Source organism: Lontra canadensis, unplaced genomic scaffold (genome assembly GCF_010015895.1).
Source record: "Lontra canadensis isolate GAN:19392208 unplaced genomic scaffold, GSC_riverotter_1.0 scaffold125, whole genome shotgun sequence".
Classification (NCBI taxonomy): Eukaryota; Metazoa; Chordata; class Mammalia; order Carnivora; family Mustelidae; genus Lontra; species Lontra canadensis.
The window spans coordinates 4,726,751-4,750,418 of NW_022631119.1; the positions used below are offsets into that span (position 1 = coordinate 4,726,751).

The 23,668-nt window shown below is 55.0% G+C and overlaps 3 protein-coding genes across 4 annotated transcripts; 1 reads left to right on the forward strand and 2 right to left on the reverse strand.

The window, feature by feature from the left end:
• The first annotated feature begins 251 nt into the window (after positions 1–251).
• Positions 252–9,280, forward strand: NFKBIB (NFKB inhibitor beta). Of its 2 annotated transcripts, none has more exons than XM_032842198.1 (6): positions 252–500; positions 6,568–6,673; positions 6,753–7,086; positions 7,848–7,936; positions 8,026–8,286; positions 9,074–9,280. In XM_032842198.1, the coding sequence occupies exons 1-6, from the start codon at positions 322–324 to the stop codon at positions 9,167–9,169; spliced, it is 1,065 nt and encodes a 354-aa protein (XP_032698089.1). In that variant the 5' UTR covers positions 252–321; the 3' UTR covers positions 9,170–9,280. The 2 variants fall into 2 exon arrangements, with proteins under 2 accessions (XP_032698089.1, XP_032698090.1); XM_032842199.1 differs by having other exon boundaries at positions 6,960–7,086.
• Positions 9,281–9,371: 91 nt separating this feature from the next.
• CCER2 (coiled-coil glutamate rich protein 2) lies at positions 9,372–11,918 on the reverse strand. The gene is made up of 5 exons (XM_032842204.1): positions 11,734–11,918; positions 11,431–11,471; positions 11,195–11,282; positions 10,328–10,878; positions 9,372–9,681 (listed from the first exon to the last, which is right to left on the reverse strand). Exons 1-5 carry the CDS (start codon positions 11,807–11,809, stop codon positions 9,592–9,594), a joined length of 846 nt encoding a protein of 281 aa, XP_032698095.1. The 5' UTR covers positions 11,810–11,918; the 3' UTR covers positions 9,372–9,591.
• A 1,576-nt stretch (positions 11,919–13,494) lies between these two features.
• SARS2 (seryl-tRNA synthetase 2, mitochondrial) lies at positions 13,495–23,564 on the reverse strand. The gene is made up of 16 exons (XM_032842194.1): positions 23,251–23,564; positions 19,938–20,033; positions 18,539–18,568; positions 17,857–17,997; positions 17,722–17,776; positions 17,189–17,252; positions 16,874–16,979; positions 16,118–16,165; positions 15,800–15,908; positions 15,440–15,485; positions 15,268–15,355; positions 15,076–15,185; positions 14,418–14,511; positions 14,237–14,329; positions 14,050–14,115; positions 13,495–13,963 (listed from the first exon to the last, which is right to left on the reverse strand). The coding sequence occupies exons 1-16, from the start codon at positions 23,515–23,517 to the stop codon at positions 13,820–13,822; spliced, it is 1,557 nt and encodes a 518-aa protein (XP_032698085.1). The 5' UTR covers positions 23,518–23,564; the 3' UTR covers positions 13,495–13,819.
• Positions 23,565–23,668: the final 104 nt, after the last annotated feature.

Consider the following 23,668-nt stretch of genomic DNA (forward strand, 5'->3'; position numbering starts at 1 on the left):
CGAAGCGACTGGCGCAGGCTGCTCTTAGGCTAGGAAGACACGCGAGGGCCGGACTACGAGTCCCAGAGTGCTCCGCGCAGGCAGCCATGTTGGTAAAGGGCGGCCGGAAAATGTGTGAATGGGTAGAGAGCTGCAGTCCATCTGAATACTCTGATTTGTCACAGTGGGTAAGCGGGCGGGGCATGTACTCTTTGGCTCACTTTGATTGGGTGAGTCAAGGGGGAGTGTTGGGGAATTCCCCGTAGGGCGGAAGCGCCGGGGCTCCAGGCAGAGCCTAGCTACAGGCCGGCGGCCGCTGGGGCCCCTGAAGCTTGGGGGGCCATGGCCGGGGTCGCGTGCTTGGGGAAAGCTCCGGAGGCCGACGAATGGTGCGACAGCGGCCTGGGCTCTCTGGGCCCGGACGCATCAGCACCCGGAGGTCCGGGTTTGGGCGCCGAGCTGGGCCCGGGGCTGTCGTGGGCGCCCCTCGTCTTCGGCTACGTCACTGAGGATGGGGACACGTGAGTGAAACTTGTGCTGCCAAACCGGGCTCTAGGATCCGACGTCTGATTCCCTATTGGTCTCTGATCCCGGCTTCCTAACCTTTCGCTTCTAAATCTAACTTCTTATGCTCGACTTTCTGATCTCTAACCCCCAATCCTAACCTTTAGTAAAACCAATTTCCTATCCAACTTTGCCCCTAAACCTTTAATTTCTCTGACCTTCCTTTCTTGAACTGTTTCGGGAGCTCCCTATCCGTTGATCCCAAAACTCGATTTGATCTCCTTGGCCCTAGTCCTGAGACTTTTGTTAGAGCTGTGGTTCAGACAGGCCCCTCCTGACCTCCTACCTCCCAATAGGATCTTTGATCCTTAGCTCCTGGTTTATGCACCTTGAACTTAGATTTCCAAAATTAATACTTGGCCTTGACTCTAAGATTCTACCCTCTGAGCACTGATCGTCAGATCTTACATTCAAAGAGAAAATGTAAGCTCCAGGATAGCAGGGACTAATAGCTGTTTGATACTTATTGAACACTACCACCTATTTTAGGTGCTGTGATAAAGCAGTGAAGAAAACAGACAAAAACTTACACCCTTGTAGAGTTTACATTCTAGAGTGGGTATAAAGACAGAAGGACAGACAGACTGCCAGTCGGGAAGGAATGGAGGGTAGGAAAAAAAGAAGAGACAAGGAATGCGAGAAAGGGGCAGAGAAGGAAAGAAAGAAGACACAGACACAAAGTGAGAAGGTAGATAAAGGAAAAGAAGAAACAAAGAAAAATGAAAAACATCATATAAGAAAGGCAGAAAAATGGTGTGTCTGAAGGTAGTAAGTTCTTTGGGGGAAGGAATAAAGCACCAAAACGGGACCCGTAGATTAGCTGGGGGAGTGGATTAGCTCTCTGGGTAGAAGGAACAAGACATGTAAAGGCCCCTGAGGGATTGCACTGGGTTTTTTTGTGTATTACGTTTACTATTCTATCCACAGTGACTAAACAGTGTTTGACCTATAAGATGCACTCAGGAAATATTGATCTTTTCAAAGACCCCATTTAGGTTTCATTAATTTTCTTTAATTTTTTTTGCTTTCTATTTCATTGATCTCTGTTCGGATTTTCATTATTGCCCTCGTCTGCTTACTTTGTGTTTAATTTATTCTTTTTTTTTAGTTTCCTAAGGTGGCAGCTGAGATCATTTTGAGACTTTCTTTTCTAATATAGATGTTTCATGCTATAAATTTCTCATAGTAGTGCTTTAGCCAGTCTCTCACAAATTCTGATGTGCTGTGTTTTCATGTTCATTTAATTCAAGATACTTTGTAATTTCTCTTTTGATTTCTTCTTTGGCCAGTGGATTATTTAGAAATATGTTATTTAGGGGCACCTGGGTGGTGCAGTTGATTGAGTGTCAGACTCTTAGTTTTGGCTCAGGTTGTGATCTCAGGGTCCTGGGATGAGTCCCCCCCCGCCCCCCCCCACCACTGGGCTCTGTGCTCAGTGTGGAGTCTGCCTGGGATTCTCTCTCCCTCTGCTTTTACCCCTCCTGTTTGTGCTCTCTTTCTCTACAAAATAAATAATCTTTTTTTTAAGATTTATTTATTTATTTGGAGGGGTATAGGGGCAGAGAAGAGGGAGAGAGAAGCCCCCAAGCAGGCTCTGCATGGAGCATGACATGGGACTCGATCCCATGACCCTGAGATCATGACCCAAGCTGAAACCAAGAGTTGGTTGCCTGACCACCTGTGCCACCCAGATGCCCCTAAATCAATCTCAAAACAAGACCAAAAAAAAAAAAAAAGAGGGGCACCTGGGTGGCTCAGTGGGTTAAGTCTCTGCCTTCAGCTCAGGTCATGATCTCAGGGTCCTGGAATCGAGCCCCACATCGGGCTTGCTCAGCGGGGAGCCTGCTTCTCCCTCTCTCTGCCTGCCTCTCTGCCTACTTGTGATCTCTGTCTGTCAAATACATAAATAAAATCTTTAAAAAGAAGAGAGAGAGAGAGAAATATGTTATTTAGCTTCCAGATACTTAGAAACTCCTCCAAATGTCTTTCTTTTATTGATTTTTAATTTAATTCCATTGTAGACCGAGAACATGCTTGGTATGACTTGAATCCTCTTAAATTTATTGTGAATTGTTCTACAGTGCGAACATTATGTGTGCACTTGAAAAGAAAGGATATTCCGCTGTTGTGGGCTGTAGTGTTCTCTAAATGTCCATTAGAGGTCCTATTGGCGTATAGCTTTGCTGTGGTTTTACATATCCTTGCCAATGATTTCTGTCTTATTGTTCTATTAGTTATTGAAGGGGGGCATTGAAATCTCCAACAGTCATTGTGGATTTGTCTGTTTCGCTGTTGCTCCATCAGGTTTTGCTTTGTGTAATCTGATGCTCTGTTATTAGGGCATATGTGTTCTCTTGCTTAATTGACCTTTCTATCATTATGATAGAGATACCAGGCATCTCTCTACCTGGTAATATTCCTTGCTTTAAAATCTAGTCTGATATTAAAATATTCCTGCTTTCTTTTGACTGACTGGTATTAGCATGGTATATCTTTTCCTGCCCTTTAATTTATTTATTTTAGTTTTTTAAAAAGATTTTATTTGTTTATTTGACAGAGAGAGATCACAAGTAGAGAGGCAGGTGGGGGGCGGGTGGGAAGCAGGCTCCCCACCTAGCAGAGAGCCCGATGTGGGGCTCGATACCAGGACCCAAGATCATGACCTGAGCTGAAGGCAGAGGCCCAACCCACTGAGCCACCCAGGCACCCCCCCACCCTTTTATTTTTAACCCGTCTGTTAATACTTATATTTAAAGGGTGTTACTTGTAGGGAGCATTTATAGTTGGGTTTTGCTTTTTTATTCAGTCTAACAATTTCTGCCTTTTTTTAAAAAAAGATTTTATTTATTTATTTGACACAGATCACAAGTAGGCAGAGGCAGGCAGAGAGAGAGGGGAAGGGAAGCAGGCTCCCTGCTGAGCAGAGAGTCTGATGTGGGGCTCAATCCCAGTACCCTGGGATCATGACCTGAGCTGAAGGCAGAGGCTTTAACCTACAAAACCACCTAGGTGCCCCCAATTTCTGCCTTTTAATTGGAATGTTTAGACCACTTACATTTAATTTAATTATTGATACAGTTATGCCTGTTTATCACCTTACTGCTGATTTTCTACTTAATACCTCTTCTTTGTTTACCTTTTCTTCTTTTTCTGCCTTCTTTTGGAACCTGTAAGTTTTGTCACGTTGTATTCTTTCATTAGCTCATTTTCGCTTTATTTAAGATTTTGTTTATTTTTATTTTTTATTTTATTTATTTTAGTGGGGTAGGGAAGGGAGGGAGAGAATCTCAAGCAGACTCCCCACTGAGGGTAGGGTCCCATGCAGGGTGTGATCTTACAACCCTGAGATGATGACTTGAGCCAAAATCAAGAGTCTGACACTTAACTGACTGAGCCACCCAGGCGCCCCTTACAATACTGTTTTTACATAATCTCTGCACCCATCATGGGGCTCGAACTCACAACCCCGAGCTCAAGAGTCACACGACAGAGCCAGCCAGGAGTCCCTGGCTTTATTATCTTTAACTCTTTGTTCTGTTGTTTAAATGGTTGGCAAACTGGCTTCCAGGCAAAAATCTAGCCAGCCATCTGCTTTTGTATGGCTGTAAGCTATGGACGGTTTTTACATTTTTAAATGGTTGGGAATAAAGCAAAGAATATTTGCAGCAGCTGAAAGTGACATGAAATTCACCTTTCAGACTCCACAAATGCAGTTTTGCATACAGCCCTGCTCATTCATGTACACACTGCCAGTGGCTGCTTTTGCATCACAGTGGCAGAGCTGAGTAGGTAAAAGAGACTGTAGGATCCACAAAGCCTAACATCTTTATCTGGTGCTTTACAGAAAAAGTTCGCTGACCTCTGCTTTGTGGCATATACTGTATGGCTTCAACTTATTATGTTCTGCCTAGAAGTGACACTGTGTCACCTCGCATAGGGTAAAAGCTAAAAGAAACTTAGAAGCGTGTATTTCCATTTGTCCTGTCCTGGCCTTTATGTTATTGTGCTACATTTTACTTACGTGTATGTGATAAACTCCACTGTACATTGTTAGTAGTTTTGTTTAAACACTCAAGTATTTTTTTCAAATTACCTTCTAAAGTCACTTACATAAAAAAAAAAGAGACTTACATAATGAGGAAAAAATCTTCCATATTTACCCAAAAAGTTACTATTTTCATGTTCATTTTTCTTTTGTGTAGGCCCTTATTGCTGTGTCATGTCATTTTCCTTTTGCTCGCAGATTTCCTTTGACCTTTCTTTGGTGATGTGGGTCTGCTGGCAATAAGTTCTTTCGGCTTTTGTATACCTGAAAACACCATTATTTATTTTTTTGAAAGATATTTTTGCTGGGTTAAAGAATTCTAGGTCAGGGGCGCCTGGGTGGCTCAGTCAGGTTAGCGTCTGACTTTGGCTCAGGTCACGATCCCCAGGGTCCTGGGATCAAGCCCCATGTTAGGCTCCCTGCTCAGCAGGGAGTCTGCTTCTCTCTCTCCTTCTATCCCTACCCCTACTCCTGTTCTCTCTCTCACTCAACTCTCTTTCTCTCAAGTAAATAAAATCTTTAAAAAAAAAAAAATTCTAGGTTGAGGAGCGCCTGCATGGCTTAGTCAGTGAAACATCCAACTATGGATCTCAGCTCAGGTCCTGATCTCAGGGTCATGAGTTCAAGCCCCAAGTTGGGCTCCACACGGGGTATGGAGTCTACTTAAAAAAATCAGAATCCGGGGCGCCTGGATGGCTCAGTGGGTTAAAGCCTCTGCCTTCGGCTCGGGTCATGATCTCAGGGTCCTGGGATCGAGCCCCGCATGGGGATCTCTGCTCAGCAGGGACCCTGCTTCCCTTCCTCTCTCTGCCTGCCTCTCTGCCTACTTGTGACCTCTGTCAAATAAATAAATAAAATCTTAAAAAAAAAATCAGAATCCTAGGTTGACTGCGTTTGAATACTTGAAAGAGGTTGCTCCAGTGTGTTCCCTTGCCTCATTTCTTATAGGACATCTGCTATCATCCTTATTTTTATTTTTCTGACTTGAAGTATCTCTTTCTCTGGCTGCTTTTGAGATTTTTGTCTTTTTTTTTTTTTTTTTTTTTAGATTTTATTTATTTTAGAGAGAGAGTGAACGAGCAAGTGCTGGGTGGGGAGGGGTGCAGAGGGAGAGGGAGAGACAGGGAATCTCAAGCAGACTCCATGCTGAGTGAGGAGCCTGATGAGGGACTCAATTTCACGATCCTGAGATTGTGACCTGAGCTGAAACCAAGAGTTGGGCGCTTAACCAAATGAGCCGCCCAGGCGCCCCTGAGATTTTTGTCTTCATCATTTGTTTTGAACAGGATTTTTATGTTGGGCCTTGGCGTAGTTTTTTTTTTTTTTAATATTTTATTTTTTTATTTATTTGTCAGAGAATGAGAGAACAAGCAGACAGAGCTGCAGACAGAGGCAGAGGGAGAAGCAGGTTCCCTGCTGAACAAGGAGCCTGATGTGGGACTCGATCCCAGTACCCTGGGATCATGACCTGAGCTGAAAGCAGATGCTTAACAGACTGAGCCACCCAGGTGTCCCATTGGCATAGTTTTTTTAAAATATTTCTCATTCTTGGATATATGAGTTTATAGTTTTCATCAAATTTGGAAAATCTCCCAGACATTATTTCTTCAAATGTTTTTTTTCTATCCCCCACCTCCATTTAAGGACTTAAGTTTCAAATATTATCAGGCTGCTTGAAGTTGTCCTATAGCTCACTGATGTTCTTTTCATTTTATAATTGTCCTTTTGGGGGCGCCTGGCTGGCTTAGCCGGTGGAGCAAAGGAGCACGAGTAGGGGGGCAGAAGGAGAGGCAGAGAGGATCTCAAGCAGACGCTGCACTGAGCGTGGAGCCTGATGTGGGGCTTGATCTCAACAACCCCTGAGATCATGACCTGAGCCGAAACCAATTAAGCTGAAACCATGATGCTTGACCAGCTGTGCCATCCAGGTGCCCCAGGGTACTTCACCTCTGTCCTCTGCTCCCCATCTTTGTCTTCAGGGCATTGCACTTGGCGGTGATTCATCAGCACGAGCCCTTCCTGGATTTCCTCCTAGGCTTCGCGGCTGGCACTGAGTACCTAGACCTGCAGAATGACCTGGGCCAGGTGAGCCACCCAGGGCCAGTACAGGGCTTGGGGCTTGGCTCTCAGTGCAACCCCTAACCCCTGCCCTCTGTCCCTGCAGACAGCCCTTCACCTGGCAGCCATCCTGGGGGAGGCGTCCACAGTGGAGAAGTTGTACGCGGCAGGTGCCGGGTTGCACGTGGCGGAGCGTGGGGGACACACAGCACTGCACCTGGCCTGCCGCATGAGGGCACATGCCTGTGCTCGCATGCTTCTCCAGCCCCGTCCCCGGTGCGCCAGGGGAGCCCCCAACACCTACCTCGCTCAGGGCCCTGACCGCACCTCTGATGCCAACCGCCCACCTGTCACCTTGTACCCCGAACCCGACTTGGAGAAGGAAGATGAAGAGAGTGAGGAGGATTGGAAGCTGCAGTTGGAGGCTGAAAACTACGAGGGTGAGGGTTCCCAGTCACTGGGCAGGGCCTGGGCTCCTGAGCAGAGTGAGAGTGCTGGGCACTGGGCTTGGTTCTCCTGACTCAAGACCCAGCCCCTTGGGAAATAATACTGAGGCTTCAGGGACCCAGGCAGGGGGAAAGGCTCCCCCTGAGGCTCCAGATTACTGACAGTTGGTCTTGTGGGATTCAGGATCTGGACCAAGTGGAGGCCCAAGACCACTTAGGATCCAGACCCATCACCCATAGGCCTAGAACTACTAAGATCCTATTGTTGGGCCTGGGTTCCCCAGCTGGAAGGCACAGCTCACTCCAGACCTCGCCCCCTGCCACCGAAACCATAGGTCCTAGTCTATGCAGGATGAGGGAACTCAAGGCCCAGGTTCCCAGAGATTTATACTGGGTTCCGGGACAGCCCTCAGCCAGGCCTCCTGGGAAAAAAGAGCCCATCTTCCTGGGGTCCAGGTCCTTTGTAAAATAAAGACCAGAGACTCAGTGTCCCAGTCCCAAGATCCAGGCTAACTGTCCAAAGCCCCCAGCCTCTTCACCTATAAGCCCAAGACATTCCAAAGCCAGGCACTGGCATCGCCAGCAAGTTCTAGACCACCAAGACTTAGGCAGTGGGGGGTGCCCTTGCCTCTTTGACTTACCCAGGAATTCAGGAGCTGGACCCCAAACTCAGGCCAAGAAGCCCTCCCCTAGGACCTTGGCATTTGGGGCCCGGGCCCACCCCCATTGTCTGACACCTGTCACTCTGTCCCCAGGCCATACCCCGCTTCACGTGGCTGTCATCCACAAAGATGCCGAGATGGTTCAGCTGCTCCGGGAGGCTGGAGCAGACCTCAACAAACCGGTGAGCTGCCCTAGGGAGAAGGAGTGGCAGGGCAGATTGTCCCCCAGAGCAGGCCAGGGCCTCCCTGACCTCTCTGCTGCTCCTCACAGGAGCCCACTTGTGGCCGGAGCCCCCTACACTTGGCAGTGGAGGCCCAAGCCGCCGATGTGCTGGAGCTCCTCCTGAGGGCGGGTGCCGACCCCGCTACCCGCATGTACGGTGGCCGTACCCCACTGGGCAGCGCCATGCTCCGGCCCAACCCCATCCTCGCCCGCCTTCTCCGTGCACATGGAGCCCCTGAGCCCGAGGATGAGGACGACAGGCCTGGCCCCTGCAGCAGCAGTAGCGACAGTGACAGCGGGGACGAGGGCGTGAGTCAGGAGGAAAGACTGGGTGGCCCAGCCGGGGGGTCAGGGTAAACGGGCAGGTGGGAAGCAGGGAGAAGGCAGGATAGTGAGACTGACCTCAGGCCGCTGCAGTCAGAGAACTCAGGCAGCGGTACCAGGGCTGTCAGCAGTCCGGGGAGCCCTGGACAGGGCTGGCGGGGAGCAGGCAGGGAGTGGTGCTTGAGAAACCTAAGGCAAAGCCAGAATGAGAACTCAGGCAGAGTTAGAGAAAAGACGTCGGTCGGAGTGACCCGTAATGGCAGTGGTTGGCAGCAGTGGCTGACAGCGTAGGGAGTGACTGTGAGGAGGAAGAGTTGGAGAACTCAGGCGGCAGGAACCTGACCTCAGGCAGCAGTGATCCCAACACTGGTGACAGCGGGGAAAGACCTGAGCCAGCAGTGAGGAGGTTGTTTTGGGGAATCCAGGCAGCAGAGACACTACCCCGGGGAGGGAGGGAAGGACAGGGGACAAGCCTAGGGGTGGGGGGTGAGGAGTCTGGGTAGAGGCAGAGGGAGGGGCCCGAGGAGGGGCAGCCCCAGTGGCTGCCGAAGGTCCAGCAAAGCAGCAGAGCTGGAGCCTGAGCAGCGGGCAGGCTGTGGGAGAACATGGGTGACCTTGAACGTGGTGGGTGGCAAACCAGGAGCAGGGGATTTGAATGGGGGGAACTTGGGCTTTTCCAGGCAAGACCCAGTTGCCAGGGTGGGTGGGAGAAACGGACAGTTGGCAGGGTGACAGCCGCCTGAGCCCGTGCCTGCCCCCCCTCTGCCCCCAGGATGAATACGACGACATCGTGGTCCACAGTGGCCAGAGCCCAAACCGGCTACCTCCCACCCCAGCCTCAAAACCTCTCCCTGATGACCCCGTCTGACCTCATTGTTTATAGAGTTTCCAGTTTAATAAACTTCTCCCTGATGGCCCCATCTGACCTCATTGTTAATAGAGTTTCCAGTTTAATAAAATCCCGCTTCTGATAACTAGAGACTAGACTGACGGTCACCTTCCCAGTCTTTCAGTTTATTCCTGGGTCCCTGTCTGTCCAAAATCAAGCACCACACAAACCTCAGTGGTTTTCTTTGTGCTTTATTCACACGGAGGGGTCGGAGGGGGTGACACGGGGGGGCCGGGTGTGTCCTGAGTCAGTGAGCCCAGCTCCTCTGCCCAGCTCAGGTTCAGGCCCTGGGCCCGGTCGCACAGCCCACCCTTCCCCCATGCCTGCAGGCCGGGGGACGGAGTGGGCAGTGAGGTGAGCTTTGGGGGTCCACGGTCCTAGGCCATAGGGGGTGTCGGGAGTCATCCTTCCCTCCTGATCTCCTCCCCCAGAATCTCGGTTGCCTTCTTCAGCTCCTTTCTCACGTGCTCCAGCCGCTCCATGTCATGCTCCTGGTGGGGGGGGGGGTCAGAAAGGGGTTGATCAGCAGCCACCTTCAAGGGCGGGCCACCCCAAGAGTCACCAGTGAATGTGGCCTGTGCCAGTTTGCACAACAGCAGCCAGCAGGGGTCACCCTGGTCCCCATGGACCTCGATGGGGGCCAGAGGGGGATGGCTGACGTGACCGGCTGCGCGGTCCATGTTGACTGCCTCGCCCACGGTAGCAGAGGGGATCAGTAAAGGTGCCAGGCTTGGAGGCCAGGACCCCTTTTTGAGGTGCTGGCCGTTGTGGCTACTGCCACCAGTCGTGGGGATAGCCTACTTTCCGTGACTCAGCAGTGGCATCCGTTCCCGGTCCGCTGGACCAAGCATGACAGCCTCTTTCCACGCAGCCACACTGCTCGCCACAGACCACAGTGCTGACCGACTCAGTTCGCCGTTCATGGCCATCTCGGTCACTGTCATCTCAGCCCTCTTGACCACCTTGGTCTGACCTTGATCTTGCCTGGCTGTTGCTGCCTTTCCTGCTCTCAGTCCCCATCACTAGGCTCCATTTGTGGTGGATATTGGCTATTTATGGTTCAATGCTGGTACGTGTTTGGTCGGAATCCCCTGACCGTCCGGTCCACCCCACTGGCCCATCGCCTTCTCTACTCACCTCCCTCTCCGAAGCCTCTTCCTTCTCCTCCTGCTTTGGCTCAGCTTCTGGCTGGTGGGGGCGGTGGCGGTGCGGCGAGTCCTCGTGTCCCTCTCCTCCGCCCCCCTCGGCTCCCCGCCACAGGCCGCCGCCCTCGCCTAGCACCTGCAGGCCCTTCTCCTCCGCCTCGAACTGTGCTGTCTCCTCGTCACTGGCCTGCTCTGCCACTCGCTTCTGGGGGCCCCCTCTGCCCTCTAGGCGATGCCTCCACAGGCCTTCACCTTCGAGAGATTCCATGGGCCCCCTCTTCTTCCTCTTCTCCTCTTCCTCTGCCTCCTCCTCTTCCTCCTCCTCCTCCTCGTTCTTCTCGTCCTGGCGGAGCCGGCTGTGGAGCTGCTCGTGGATGGTCTGTTCCCGTACCTCAGATACGTGGTCCCTCTCTGCCTCCTCTTTCTCTTCCCTCACCTCCTGGCTGGACCTCGTCTTCCCAGCCTCTTGCTTCTTGAAATCCCCAAGCGGTAGGTCTTTCTCTTTGGCGGACACACAGCCATAAGGCTCTGTCTGACATATTTCTGGCAGAAAGAGAGAGGACGCTCTCTGTGCTGCAAATTGGGAAACTGAGACCTGGAGTTCTGGGGTGAACCCAAGGTCCCACAGGGGGGCTGCCCAAAACTGGGAGAGGAGGGTCAGGGCCGGGGTATATTCTGTGCCGCCATCCCACACCTCTGCAGGGAACCCCACGGGTGGAGCTGGAGGCCAGGTGGACACTGCGCAGTGGTATGCCAACCCGGGCAAGGGGGCCTGGAGGAGACACCCTGTCCTCCAGGAAGCCCTGACCAAAACCCAGGGTGGGGTGGGGGCTCCCAGGAGGAACTGGGTCCTGCTTACCTTTGTGGAGGAGAGCTGTGCAGGGGCTTCTCTGGGCCTGGCCCAGCGCCAGCACTTCCGTGACCACCTCGGCCAGACAGCGAGTCAGCTGGTGAAGGGACAGAGGGGAGATTGAGGGCAGGGCGGGTGGGGGAATGAGAACAGTTGGGGGTGTGGAGAGGAGATGATCATGCAGGCTGGTCAGAGGGCCAGGGTGTGGGGAAGATGAGGCAGGGCAAGGGGTCCGCACTCCTCACCTCTTCCTTGGAGGATCTTGGCGCCAAGGGAGCAGCGGTGGCTGTGGAGGAAGGAGATGGGTGCTGGGCTCGGACAGCCCCCACCCCATGCTGTCCTTGGTGCTGATTCCAGGTTCAAGTGCATCCTGTTCACTCGTCCCCTCCCCCAGCCTACCTACCCGGTGCACCATCCCCACCTGGACAGCTCAGCCAGCAAAGTCTCTAGTCTGACCCCATTGGGTGCACCATTCCGGCCCCTGGTCCCTCAAGTCCCTGGTCCCTGAGCTGGCCGAGAAAGTCCCCTGTCTGGTTTCTGGCACTCACCTGCCCCCAGCAGCAGCGCCAACAGCAGGGGCAACGGCAGCAACAGCAGCACAGAGGCGGGCCCGCGGTGCTGCATGGTGGGGCGTCCTGACCAGAGTGCTCAGCGGCTGCACTGGACGGTGCGGCAGCTGCTTATAACCTGTGTCCCTGGCCCCGCAGGGGAGGAAGTGACATCACCACTGCCCCTTCCCCTCGCAGCCAGGTGACAGCTGCGGGGCGGCCACCTGCCCGAGATCCTCAATTATTCATGGAGACCCACGTCCTGCACCTTGCTCCCCTCCAGCTAATGGCCCCTGAGCACCTGCACAGAGGGAGGGTGCGTCCCCCAGACAAACAGTCTGTTGAGCTTAACGCTGTGCTGGGAGGCCGATCAGGGTTCGAATCCAGTGGCAGCCACTTGCAGATAGACCTCAGGCAACAATTTTCCTTGAGCATTTCCTGCATCTCGAAATTTGGGTCTCCTAAACCTATTTCCCCAAAGATTGTGGCTGGGCTCTGCCTGAATCCCAGCTCCACCACTACTGGCTGTGCAGGCCCGGGGAAAACTGCTGAGGGTTTTGTCGACTCTAGGGTCGGTTCTATCCTTTGTGAAATGGGGCCAGTGACTCTACAGGGAAGGCATGGCGGTAGGTGAGGAGTGCACATGGTCATTTAGACAGTGCCAGGCACTGGGAGCTACACAGGTCCCAGCCCCTTCCATCCGGGAATTTTTACTGAGCACCTACTCTATGCCCAGCCATCTTATAGAGCCTGGGGCTCCAGTAGGGGACACGCTGGCAAACTTCCCTGTGCTCTTGGCGCAGAGCTTTGAGAAGGGCCACACGCAACACTCACATAGGCGTCAGGAAGGAGGAAATGACCGCAGACTCCCGCATCATAAGAGTGCTAGAGGCTTTTACTCTGGCTGGTCAGAGAGGTCCTCTTGGAAAAGGATTATTTGGGTGAAGGCCGGAGTGATAAAACGGAGGCAGCCATGCCAGCCGGAGGGAAAGGGTAGCCAGGGAAGGGACCGGTGAGGGCAAAGGTCTGAGTCAAGACTGAGTCTGCAGAGTTCGAACAGCCAGACCTAGAGCATGACAAGAGGTCGGTTGAGGAGGAAGGCAGAGGGCAGATAATCACTTTGTGGATCCCGGGGACCGCTCTGTCCTTTCCCTAAGTGAGAGGGAGCGACAGGATGGCTCCAAGCGAGGGAGGGATGTGACCGGATAAGGGGGTCCACAGCGTCACTCTGGCTTCGTGTGGGGCCCAGGCAGCAGCAGGCAGTGAAGAGGCTGGTCAGTCACGGTGGACAGGACAGGGACAGAGCAGGAAGGAGAAAGTAAGGGCCTCTGGAGGCTTCTGGAGATATTCTGAAGGAGTGGCTGGGGTCTGCTGAAGGAAGGACTGACGGTGTGAGAGTTGAGGGTCACTGGACGGGCTGTGGCTAGAGGAGCTGGGAAGATGGTACCGTGTACTGCGAAGGGCAGAGTGAGTTCTGCCTTCGCTGAGGCTGTGCCGTCTCCTGGACCCCTCCCTGCTGCGAGAGGTGGAGGTGAGGGCAAGGTGTCCCTTGTCCTAGAGCAAGGGGAGAGGACTCAGCATCCTCTTGGTTCCGGCAGTGGCCACAAGTTGTCCTCCATGTGCTCGGGAGGTTGCTGGCCATTCCCGGCCATGGTCCCTCCAGCCACAACCCTGTGAAGGGTTCGCACCTCTGCCCAGCTGCCCGGCACCCCCGGTGAGGCGACCAGGGTCTAAACCCTTGCTCACAGATCCACAAAGGTCTTGGTTCTGACCATTTATTGGGGACTTCTGCTAAGTACTAACGGAGGGAAGGAAAAAAGGTTGGAGGCTTCTTCTCCTCCCCCCCATCCCTACAACCTTCAAGTCCCCAGATGCCCTGCTTTCTGGTGCAGGTTGGGACCATCAGTGGCAACGGGGTCACTGGCTGATTCTGGGGAAGTAGGGGAATAAAGAAGGGGCCCAGGCACAGAGCTGACACAGAGAATGCAGATGTCAGGATGTGCTCAGGAAAATAGGTCCCAGGCTTTCAGAGTCCCCTGAGCTCCAGGAAGCAGCCACAGCCCTGCGGACGGATGAGGGTGACTCCTCAGCTCGAAACAGGCCGGCTCAGGCGCCTGGGCTTCTGGGGCTGGTTGGGGCCGATGTACTGGAGAGGCACATGGGTGGGGGCCGTGATCCGCTCGGTGCCAAGGTAGGGCTGGAGGGCAGGGGGCACGAGGACCGAGCCATCCTGGGGACAGAGCGGGCCACAGGTTGCTGCCATGGCCCCAGGCCTCCACCCTCTGCCTCCCCCAGCGAGATCCTTCCAGCCCTCACCTCCTGCTGATTGCTCTCCAGGAGGGCGATGAGGAGGCGGGGGACGGCGCAGGCCGTGGCGTTCACCTGGGAGAGAGGCATGCCCGCGTCCACCTGACGGCCTCTGCTGGCCCGGGAGAGGCTGAGGTGGCACGTCCCTAGGAGGGCGGAGGCTCTGGGGAGGGCAGGAGGGGGTGCGGGTGCTCACCGTGTGGGCGAACTGCAGCTCCCCGGCCTCCTCCTGGAACATGATGTGAAGCCGGCGGCTCTGGAAGTCCGTGCAGTTGGACGCACTGGAGACCTGGGCGAGGGCGCGGAGTGAGCTGAGGGGACCAGCTGGAAGTGGGGGGGTCCTGTCCCCCCCCGTCCCCACTGCCCTGGAGGCTCACCTCACCAAAGCGGCCACGGCCTGGCATCCAGGCCTCGATATCGAACTTGCGGTAGGCGGGAAGGCCCAATTCCTGGGTGGGCATGTCCAGGACGCTGCGGTAGAAGAGAAGGTCATGGTGAAGGTCAGCAGGTGAGAGGTAGAGGCACAAGGAGGTGGCAGCAGCTGTGGCAGTGGGCATGGCGGAAGAGAAGTGGATGGAGAGGAGGGCGGGGAGGAGAAAGCAAGGGCTACTGGGATTGTAGTGGGTCCCCAGGCCAAAAGGCCACATCCCCGGGCCTCTCTGGAAGCCTGTGGTGGCCGGGGTGGGGGTGGTGTGGGGCTGCCTGTAGGTCCTGCCTGAAAGGGAAGGGCTGTGCCCCCATCTCCACTCTGCCTGGGGTGCTGAGGAGCCGCATGGAGGGGCTGCAGGTGGGGCAGCACCCAGGATGGGAGCCACAAGAGAGAAGGGGTCTAGGCCCCCACACTGGGGCGCCCCATGCTGCTCAGGCTGCTGGCCCTGTCCTGTGTCCTACACAGGATTTTACCGATGGACAGACCCTGTACATATTCCAGACACGGGGAAAAGGGGCAAGGGGAGGGGTAAGGTGAGGCTGTTCACGATTAGGGAGCACCTAGCCAGCCCGTCCCTCCTCCCGTGCCCCCACCCCACCCCGCACCGGAAGTGCAGGCCCAGCTCCGTCAGGATCTCCATCTGCAAGGACAGGAACTCCTCCAGCAGCCGCGAACTCTGCTCCAGCCCAGGGCCTGTCACCCCAAACATCTCCACCTGGGGCAGCGCAGCGGGCACAGGAGTCAGGAGGCCTGGGGTCCCCGGAGTGGCGCTCCTCCCTGGTCCCGGCCACACTGACCTTGGTGAAGTGGTGTACTCGATACAGTCCCCGTGGCTCCTTCCCTGTGTCTGTCTCGGCCCGGTAGCAGGTACTAGAACAAACCATCCTGGGGGCAGCAGGGGAGGTGGAGTCAGGGAGGGGAGAGGGAATGTCACAGGTGGGGGCAAGATCTAAAGGAACTGAGTATCACCTGATGGGCAGGTCCCTGAAGGCCACGGAGTGGTCCATGAAGTAGCCTGGGAAGAAAGGGGAACATGATGGGTCAGCCAGGGGCAACGGCTCATCCACAGGAAACCTCTGTGAGACTGAGAAAAGGGGTCCCCTCTGGTGGACACAACCTCATGGCGGGGCACATGGCTGGATCTTCACTGCACTGTTGTACAGCCAACAATCTACACAACTGTACATGTTGAGCCTGGGGTCACTGAGACATCCTCAGCAGACAGCCGTCACCCCTAGGGTGCTCCTTGGTGTCCCCCTACAATCCCTGTTGCTCTGAGGATGCTGCATGTAACCTCACCCCTGTTGTTGCCTCCCGGCAGGTGCTTACCAGCCAGTCCCACCTCTGCTGTCCCAGCCAGGTTGAGGTCTTCAAAGCGGGAGGGGTCAATGTTGTAAATCTGGGACGGGTTGGCATTTGGTGTCATCCCACAGCCTTCCTGGGGAAGAGGCCAAGCCACAGAGGTCAGAGGACAGAGGACCTCCAGCTCCATTTTGCAGTCACAACTGCTGCTCCTCCCCAGGAAGCTTCTGGAATTGCTCTGGCCTCCCTGTTCTGGCCTGACATCCTGAACCCAGTCCCAGGGCGGCCTCTGTGGGGGAGATGGGCCCAGAATAGGGCACACAGCTGAGCATGGGGAGCACTCACAAACACAGCTCCTCGGAGAAGGTCTGGCACCGTCATGGGAGTGAAGCCCTGTGAAGAGGAAGGGGGTGGGGTGAGGGGAACAGCCAGGACCCCCACCCGGGCCCAAGCTCAGACTGGAAGAAGTGGCACTGCAGAGTGGGCCAATGGCTCCCGCCTGTCCTTCCAAAGCCCAGCCCACCTCCTAGGAAACTGAGGAAGGCCTGAGCGGTGGGCTTGGCGCTGGCTCTGAACCCTGGTGTCCCTGTCACTGGGCCCTCTCTGCTGGGGCTTCACAGTTTCCTCACTCAGTCCAGCCCACACAGGGTAGCAGGAGGTGTAGTGACAGCTTTCTGTGGCTCTCCAGTGCCCCTGGGAAATGTCCAAGTCCCTCACCACCGCCCACACCCCATGCCTCCAGCCCCTGCCAACCTCTCCCGGTTCAGCACACCACATTTCCCCGACACTCCCTTTATGCTACAGGCAGGCGGTGAGGTGGTGAACACAGGCTCTAGGGCGAGCCCCAGGCAGCAGCCCCGAGATCCTGGGCTAGTTATGCCCTCTCCAAGCCTTAATTTCTCCATCTCTGAAGTGGGGGTAACAATAGCACCTACCTCCTACCCCTGCTCTAAGAACTAAATGTGTTAATTATATGTGTAAAGCTCTGTAAACAGCAGCTAGAGCAAAGGTGACCCCCTCTGCCCCGCCTCCCCGCCTCGAGCCTCTCCATCAGCGTCCACATCACCCCCCTCCAAGCAGCCCTCCCATCCCGGCCCATACCCGCTGGATGAGCTTGTTGAGTGTGAAGTTGACTAGGCTGTGCTGCAGGAGGGCTCCAGCCCCTCGGAGGTAGTAGGAGCGGTGGCCGGATATGTGGGACAGGCGCCTGGGAGACAGATGGGCAGACAGGCGGGTGCATGTGGGCTGGGGCTGGTGGGGGACGAGGGCAGTTCTTCTGCACCCCCAGGGCAGAGGCCAGCTGCCAGGCGGGGGAATGGGCATCAAACATTCATGCGAAGTGAGGCCCCGGACACAATGTTAAGCAGCTGCTGGGGTGTGGAGGGCGGGCTGGAGGGGCCGGCGGGCGGGACTCACTTCTGACGGATGATGTCGAGTTTCTCCGCGATTTCCAGGTGGCCCCGGGGTTGGAAGGAGAAAGCTGGATCAGGATGAAAAGCAGGAGGGTAAGGGTTGTGGGGAGAGACATGGAACAGGGACAGAGAGAGGATTAGAGAGACGCAGGAATGAGCAGCAGAAAGACAGACAGGCAGGGAGAGAAAGGGAACCGGGTGGCGGCAGAGACGGGACTAGCAAAGGGCGAGAGAGATGGAGAAACACAGGAAGCAGAGGTGGAAAAGGAGAGAGAGGGCAAAGGGAAGAAAACATTAGGAAGAAGCAAGGAAGAGTGAGGGGGGCAGAGAGCAGAGAGCCAGAGCCAGACGGGAGTTGGGGAGGAAAACCCAAGGGAATCAGGGGCCAATGCAGGGCAGGGATAGACTGCCATGGACACAGAGACAGGATGGGAGGCCGAAGGAGGGGCACACAGGACCTCTACAGGCCCCAGCTGCATCCCAGACCCTGTGGGCCCCACCCTAGACTGGGGTCCCGGGGCCGGTGGGGTGCCCCACCTGGCTTGTCTCCGACCACGTGAAGCACTCGGGCCTGGCTCTCGTCCCCGACAGGCTGCAGAGACACAGCAGGAGTCACAGGGGAGGTGGTCTCAAGGGCCCCCGGGCCCCCTGAGCACCCAGCATAGTGCTCACCACGTCCGGGTGGGTCCGGTTGGGCAGCCTCAGTGCCCGCAGGAAGAAATCCTCCTCAAGCTGGGTCTCCTTGGGGTACAGGACCATGAGCATCTTGCGGATCTCCCGGCCACGTGCCCGCAGGCTCTGATACTGGGGGTCCTGGGGACAGGGGCAGGTGGGGTTGGCCCAGAAAAGGGCAGGGGTCCCTCGAACCAGTCTGACTTTGAGCCTTGCTGGCAGAACCTCTGTGGAGGACACTCACTGTCCCTTTGGCCCAACATCCTGAATTTCCTTTTGGGAAATTCCCTCCCTTCACCTCACCACCATGTGGCCTGTCCAGAGGGTCATGACTCAGGCCTGGCCTTCCAGAACATTCCACGGCCTTGGCCACAGTGACTGGCTCAAAGACAGGCACATGACCCAAGCCCCAGGACTATGGGTGTAGCTCTCAGGGAAGTGGTCCTCTTTGTGCCCCACCCTGGCTCCCCTTTCTCTAAGGGAAAAAGGTTGGTCTGGGAATGAGAGGGAAGCAGAGCCAAATACGGAGCCAGGACCCGGAGCCGTTCTTTCGTCTCGTGAATCAGCACATTCACTTGGATCAATAATCCTGTGTGTTGTCTCCGGTCACATGGCAGTAATCAGGACTCACGCGGCCCCTGCCCACTCCCACCAGGGACGGGACGTCACTCCCGTGTACTACCTGCTGCACTTGACCATTGTCCTGGTTTACCTGGTAGAAGAGAGATGGAGAGGGTGATTAGGTTCCTTAAGTTGGGGCTGGGAAAGGGAAAAATGGAGGGGCGAAAGGTCAAACAGGGCTGGGGGTGTGGGGTGGGGGTGGGGAAGGGGTTCTCAATTCCTTGCTTTGCGGGTGCCTGGCTGGACAGACCTTCCTCCACTCTGTGCCTCAATTTCTCTCTCAGTAAAGCCAGGAGAAAGCAAGATAACGGACAGTAATCACACCTGCACCTTCCACTGAGAGCTACCTCAGGCCTGTCTCCACAGAGGTCTCTCACACCGTCCTGTTTCTCCATAACCTACTCCGTGAAGTGGGCCTCACTGTGCTCCCCATTTCGTAAATGACAAAACTGTGACTTGGACAGGTAAAGTCTGTGGACTTGTGACCTTCTACGATCCAGAGCAGCGGAGGGGAAGCAGGCAGACCCGGGTCTGAACGTGGGGTGCCTCCCAGCTGCGTGTCCTTGGGCATATCCCGTCCCTTCTCCAAGCCTCGGTATTCCCATCTGGGAAATGGGCTCACAGGAGCTCCCCAGCAGGGCTGGAGCATGGCTTCCCTGAAAAGATGGGTTAGCCCTCGCTGAATATTAACTGTGATCACTTTTGTCGTCTGCACTGGCTGCCCGCCTGGGACACACATAGCCTGGGGCCTAGCACTTCCGTACTGGGGTCATGGAGAGATGGAGCTAGTCTTGTGACTGGCCTTCGACTGGAGGGGTGGAAAGCAGCCTGCGGGCCTGGGTGCGAATCCTGCCTCCCCCACTTTCTGGCTATGACGCTGAGGCATATTTTTAACCTCCTGGGGCCCCGGTAAGTTGGGTTTGGACTGTTCCCGTCTCATGCGTTGTGAGGGCTGCACCCAGAAGGGTGCCTGGCCCACACTGACAGCTATGTACATGTTTGCTGTTGACTTCGTGGTCACCTACCCGCCCCCTGCGGCAGGTGCTATCAGCTGTCTAACCCACGACTGTTTGCTCTCCCTCCTCCCTTCCCGCAGACACCTGGCTCAGCTCCCGGGACCTCCCTGGGTGGCCTGTGGTTGCGGGAATGCGGGCTGAGCCCGGGGGCTCCTTTTCCAGGAGTCCTACGCCCACTGCAGTAATTCCGTCCCTCCTGCTGATGACAGGTGTGGGTGTGGGGGTGTCTGGGCCCAGAAGGCATGAGGGGACTCTGCTGGGGGCTTCAGGAAAGGTCTCTCTGCTCTGGAGAAAGGGCAGGCGAGCCCCAGAAGTCCTGTTTTCTGCCTCGGACAGAGTCATGCCAAGAGATGCGGGCGGTACACCAGCCGCCGTGGACTGGGAGAGCGCGAACAGCTCGGATCAAGACGGTGAAGCTCCACCCACAAAGGACCCGATGCTCACCAGAAGGGCCCGGACTGCCTCAGCCACAGCCCCCTTCTCCTCCTCCAGACTCCGGATCTGCTCCCGCAGCTGCCTCAGCTCCTGCCAGGTGGCGATCTGGGGGTGGACACAGGAGGGGACGGCATGAAGTAGCCACCGTCTCCTGCCCCTTCTCACTGGAGCCTTGGCCTCTGGCCACCTGGACCCCAGCAGCCAGTGCCCCCTCTATCCCTCCCGCACTAGACCTCCCTGACGTGAAGCCCACGGCTGCCCAGAATGAAGAGGCATCTCCCAGCCTCCCTCACAGCTGCGTGTGCTGCTGTGTCCAAGTTCAACCAGTGGATAGGAGGAGAAGTGGCAGTGGGACTCTGGGTTGTCTCCTTAGAGATAAGCCCCCATGTCTCTCACTCCCCTTGGTCTGGATGACGGACTCTGAGGAGAGTCAAACTGGACAACATCCTCAGGGATGCGGAGCGAGAAGGTGAGGGGACCCAGGTGCTAAGGGGCAGGGACCCTGCCAGTGCTCACCTCGGAGTCTTGCAGAAGAGAGAGACAGCCACTGTCCTATGGGGCTGCTGAGCCAAGCCTGTCCCCCAAAACGGCAGGCTCAGCTCTCCTTCATGGGGACCCCTACTGCTGTGCGGTCCCTCTGTGAGCCCACATTCCCGGGCAAACCCCCTCACCTCCCGGGCTGCAGTTCTCCCTTTGACTAAATGGCACAAACGACGCCATCCTCCCTCTCGGGGGCTGAAAGCAGGAAGCGGAGGGCAAGCCACAAGGTGGCTCCCCCTGGATGTCTCCCGGACACTTCATGCTCACTCTGTGCAAGAGTGACTCGAGGACAAGCATCTCTCCCCCCAGATCTGCTCTTCCTCCTCAGGCACAGCCCCACAAACTCCCATCCCGCACCCCAGAGCCCTGAGCCCCCTACTGGATGCTACCCAGACCCTTCTGCCCCAGGAGCATCCGTCAGGTCTGTCCTCCTCCCATCCCCCAACTCCTGCCCCCATCCAGAGCCTGTCCTCTCCTGCAAGGACCCCTGTGCCAGACTCCCAGCCTGCAGGCTCTCCTCCTCCAGCCAGAGTTCTGACACAAACCCTCTCCCACCTGAGAGCACCCACAGCTCCCCAGGGCTCCTAGGAACAATTCACATGCCTTGTTACTGCCCAGAAAGCCACATGCCATATTCCTCTTTACACTTCATGCCCTAAAGACGTGTTTTTCAAGCTTTGGGATGTGATCCATTAGCAGCTTATAAATAATTTAGGATCTTTAAACCAGCTCTTTAAAAAATAGGGATGGGGACATCTGGGTGGCTCAGTCCATTAAACGTCTGACTTTGGCTCAGGTCATGTTCTTGGGGTCCTGGGATCCAGCCCTGTTCAGGCTCTGTGCTCACTAAGGAGTCTGCTTCTCCCTCCCCCTCTGCCCCTCCCCCAGTTTGTGCTCTCTCTCTCTCTAACGAAGAAATAAAATATTTATATAAAAGGCTATGGTAAACTATGCATAAAATTTGCCATTTTAACTATTTTAAAGTGTACAGTTCAGTGGCATTAAGTACCTTCACATGGTTGTGCAGCCTTCCCCACCATCCATCGCCAGAATCTTCTTTCCAAATGGAAACCGTACACCCATTAAACAGTCTCTTCCCATTCCCAGCTCCTGGCAACCACCTTTCTACTTTCTGTCTTTATGACTCTAACTACTCTAGGCACCTTGTATGAATGGAATCATACGGTTCTGTCTTTTTTTTTTTTTAAGATTTTATTTATTTATTTGACAGACAGAGATCACAAGTAGGCAGAGAGGCAGGCAGAGAGAGAGGGGGGGAAGCAGGCTCCCTGCTGAGCAGAGAGCCTGACACAGGACTTGATCCCAGGACCCTAAGACCATGACCTGAGCCAAAGGCAAAGGCTTAACCCACTGAGCCAGGTGCCCCCAGTTCTGTCTTTTTGTGATAGCCTCATGTCACTTGGCATAAGGTCCTCAAGGTTCATTCATGTTGTAGGCTGCATCACAATTTCCTTCCCTTTTCAAGGCTGAATTGTATCCCACCGTCCATATATACCACATTTTGTTTATCTATTCACCCAGCCACGGGCACTCAGGTTCCTTCCATCTTTTGGCTACTGTAAGTAATGCTGCTATGAAGATGGGTATTCAAATATCTGTTCAAGTCCCTGCTTTCGATTCTTTGAAGTACATACCCAGAAGCGGGATGGCCCGATCATATGGTAATTCCATGTTTAATTTTTTTGAGGAACCACCATCCTTCTTTTTTTTTTCCTTTTAAAGATTTTATTTATTTATTTATTTGACAGAGAGAGAGAGAGAGAGAGAGAGACAGCGAGAGAGGGAACAGAAGCAGGGGAAGTGGGAGAGGGAGAAACAGGCCTCCCATTGAGCAGGGAGCCTGATGTGGGGCTCAATCCCACAACGCTGGGATCACGAACTGAACCAAAGGCAAAGGCTTAAGGCCTGAGCCACCCAGGTACCCCACAGCAAGAGAGGGAACAGAAGCAGGGGGAGAGGGAGAGGAAGAGGAAGAAGCAGGCTTCCCAGCCAGCAGGGAGCCTGATGCAGGGCTCAATCCCAGGACCCTGAGATCATGACCTGAGCCGAAGGCAGATGCTTAAGGACTGAGCCACCCAGGCACCCCACCACCACCCTCCTTAATTTTTCTGAGCCTCAGTTTTTCCTCTGATGAAATGGGGGCACCCACCTCACACCGTGGTTGTGAAACTGAAACGAGGCATGTATGCACACAGCACTTAGAACAGACCATCCTCAGCATCCAACAAGGTCTAGCAATATGGTGACTCTGGTTCTCGGTCCCTAGCATGTAGTATTATATTATTTACCAACTTATTCTCAACACCTGCGACATAGTAGATGCTCCTTAAATAACCGTTCAATAGAACCATTCATTCATTCGAGAACGCTATTTAACTGCCTGCTACTTGTCGGGCAGCGGCAGGACTCGATCTCTTACTCTCCAAAGCCAAACCCCTCCACCCTCGTCTGACTCACCTCCCTGTCCCCTAGTTTCTTCCCCCTCCCCCCATTTTCTTTTGTCATCTTAAGCCTGGCATGAGGTTGGAGTAAGTTCCTAAGCGCAGAGCAGGTACTCAGCACGGTTTATGGAACGCTTAATGGGTGTGTAGATAGTAGGGCCCTAGCACTCCGTGGATAACTGGCACACGTATGCCTGCCAAGCACATGTCGGCTAAACTGGGGAAGGAACTAAAATTCCCGTAATAGGTCGCCCCCTGTTGGAGATATCTTGCAAGCCCAGTTGGGCTCCGCAGCCAATGGCCCACGCAAGCGCACTCACGATCGCTGGCAGGTCTTCTGGCCGTAGCTCCCCCTTGCGGAGCTGCAGGGCGCGCGCAGCCTCTTCCGGGCATGCGCACAGCGACTCCATGTCCAGTTGAGGGAGTGCACTGTAACCCTCGCGCGCGTGCTCGTACAGAAGATTCCGGTCTCGTCTCTCCGTGGCAAAAGTTCTCCTTGGGTTATGACTGCAGACGCAGCCTCTCCGGGGCCGAAGACCCCAACCAGCCACCAAAGACCCCAAACGCCGCGCCATGGACGCAGCCATCTTGGACGGGGGACAAGGAGTTACGCACCCTTCGTCCCGCCCACTCCGCGTTTAGACCAATTGCAAAGCAGCCGCGCCTCTCGTGCCTCAAACACAGTCCGACTGGAAAAATTGACCGAGATTGACTGTGTCTTTGACCAATCGTTGTTTG

Excerpts from the sequence above, each read along its gene's own strand:
- NFKBIB (XM_032842198.1), top strand. The coding sequence starts at position 322 with ATGGCCGGGGTCGCGTGCTTGGGGAAAGCTCCGGAGGCCGACGAATGG. Across the intron at positions 501-6,567 it reads GTCACTGAGGATGGGGACAC|GGCATTGCACTTGGCGGTGA; the intron begins GTGAGTGAAACT and ends CTTTGTCTTCAG. Across the intron at positions 8,287-9,073 it reads GTGACAGCGGGGACGAGGGC|GATGAATACGACGACATCGT; the intron begins GTGAGTCAGGAG and ends CTCTGCCCCCAG.
- CCER2 (XM_032842204.1), bottom strand. The coding sequence starts at position 11,809 with ATGCAGCACCGCGGGCCCGCCTCTGTGCTGCTGTTGCTGCCGTTGCCC. Across the intron at positions 11,472-11,733 it reads GGCGCTGCTGCTGGGGGCAG|CCACCGCTGCTCCCTTGGCG; the intron begins GTGAGTGCCAGA and ends CTTCCTCCACAG. Across the intron at positions 11,283-11,430 it reads CAAGATCCTCCAAGGAAGAG|CTGACTCGCTGTCTGGCCGA; the intron begins GTGAGGAGTGCG and ends TCCCTTCACCAG.
- SARS2 (XM_032842194.1), bottom strand. The coding sequence starts at position 23,517 with ATGGCTGCGTCCATGGCGCGGCGTTTGGGGTCTTTGGTGGCTGGTTGG. Across the intron at positions 15,186-15,267 it reads GAGTACACCACTTCACCAAG|GTGGAGATGTTTGGGGTGAC; the intron begins GTCAGTGTGGCC and ends GCGCTGCCCCAG. Across the intron at positions 14,330-14,417 it reads GCCGTGGCCGCTTTGGTGAG|GTCTCCAGTGCGTCCAACTG; the intron begins GTGAGCCTCCAG and ends GCCCTCGCCCAG.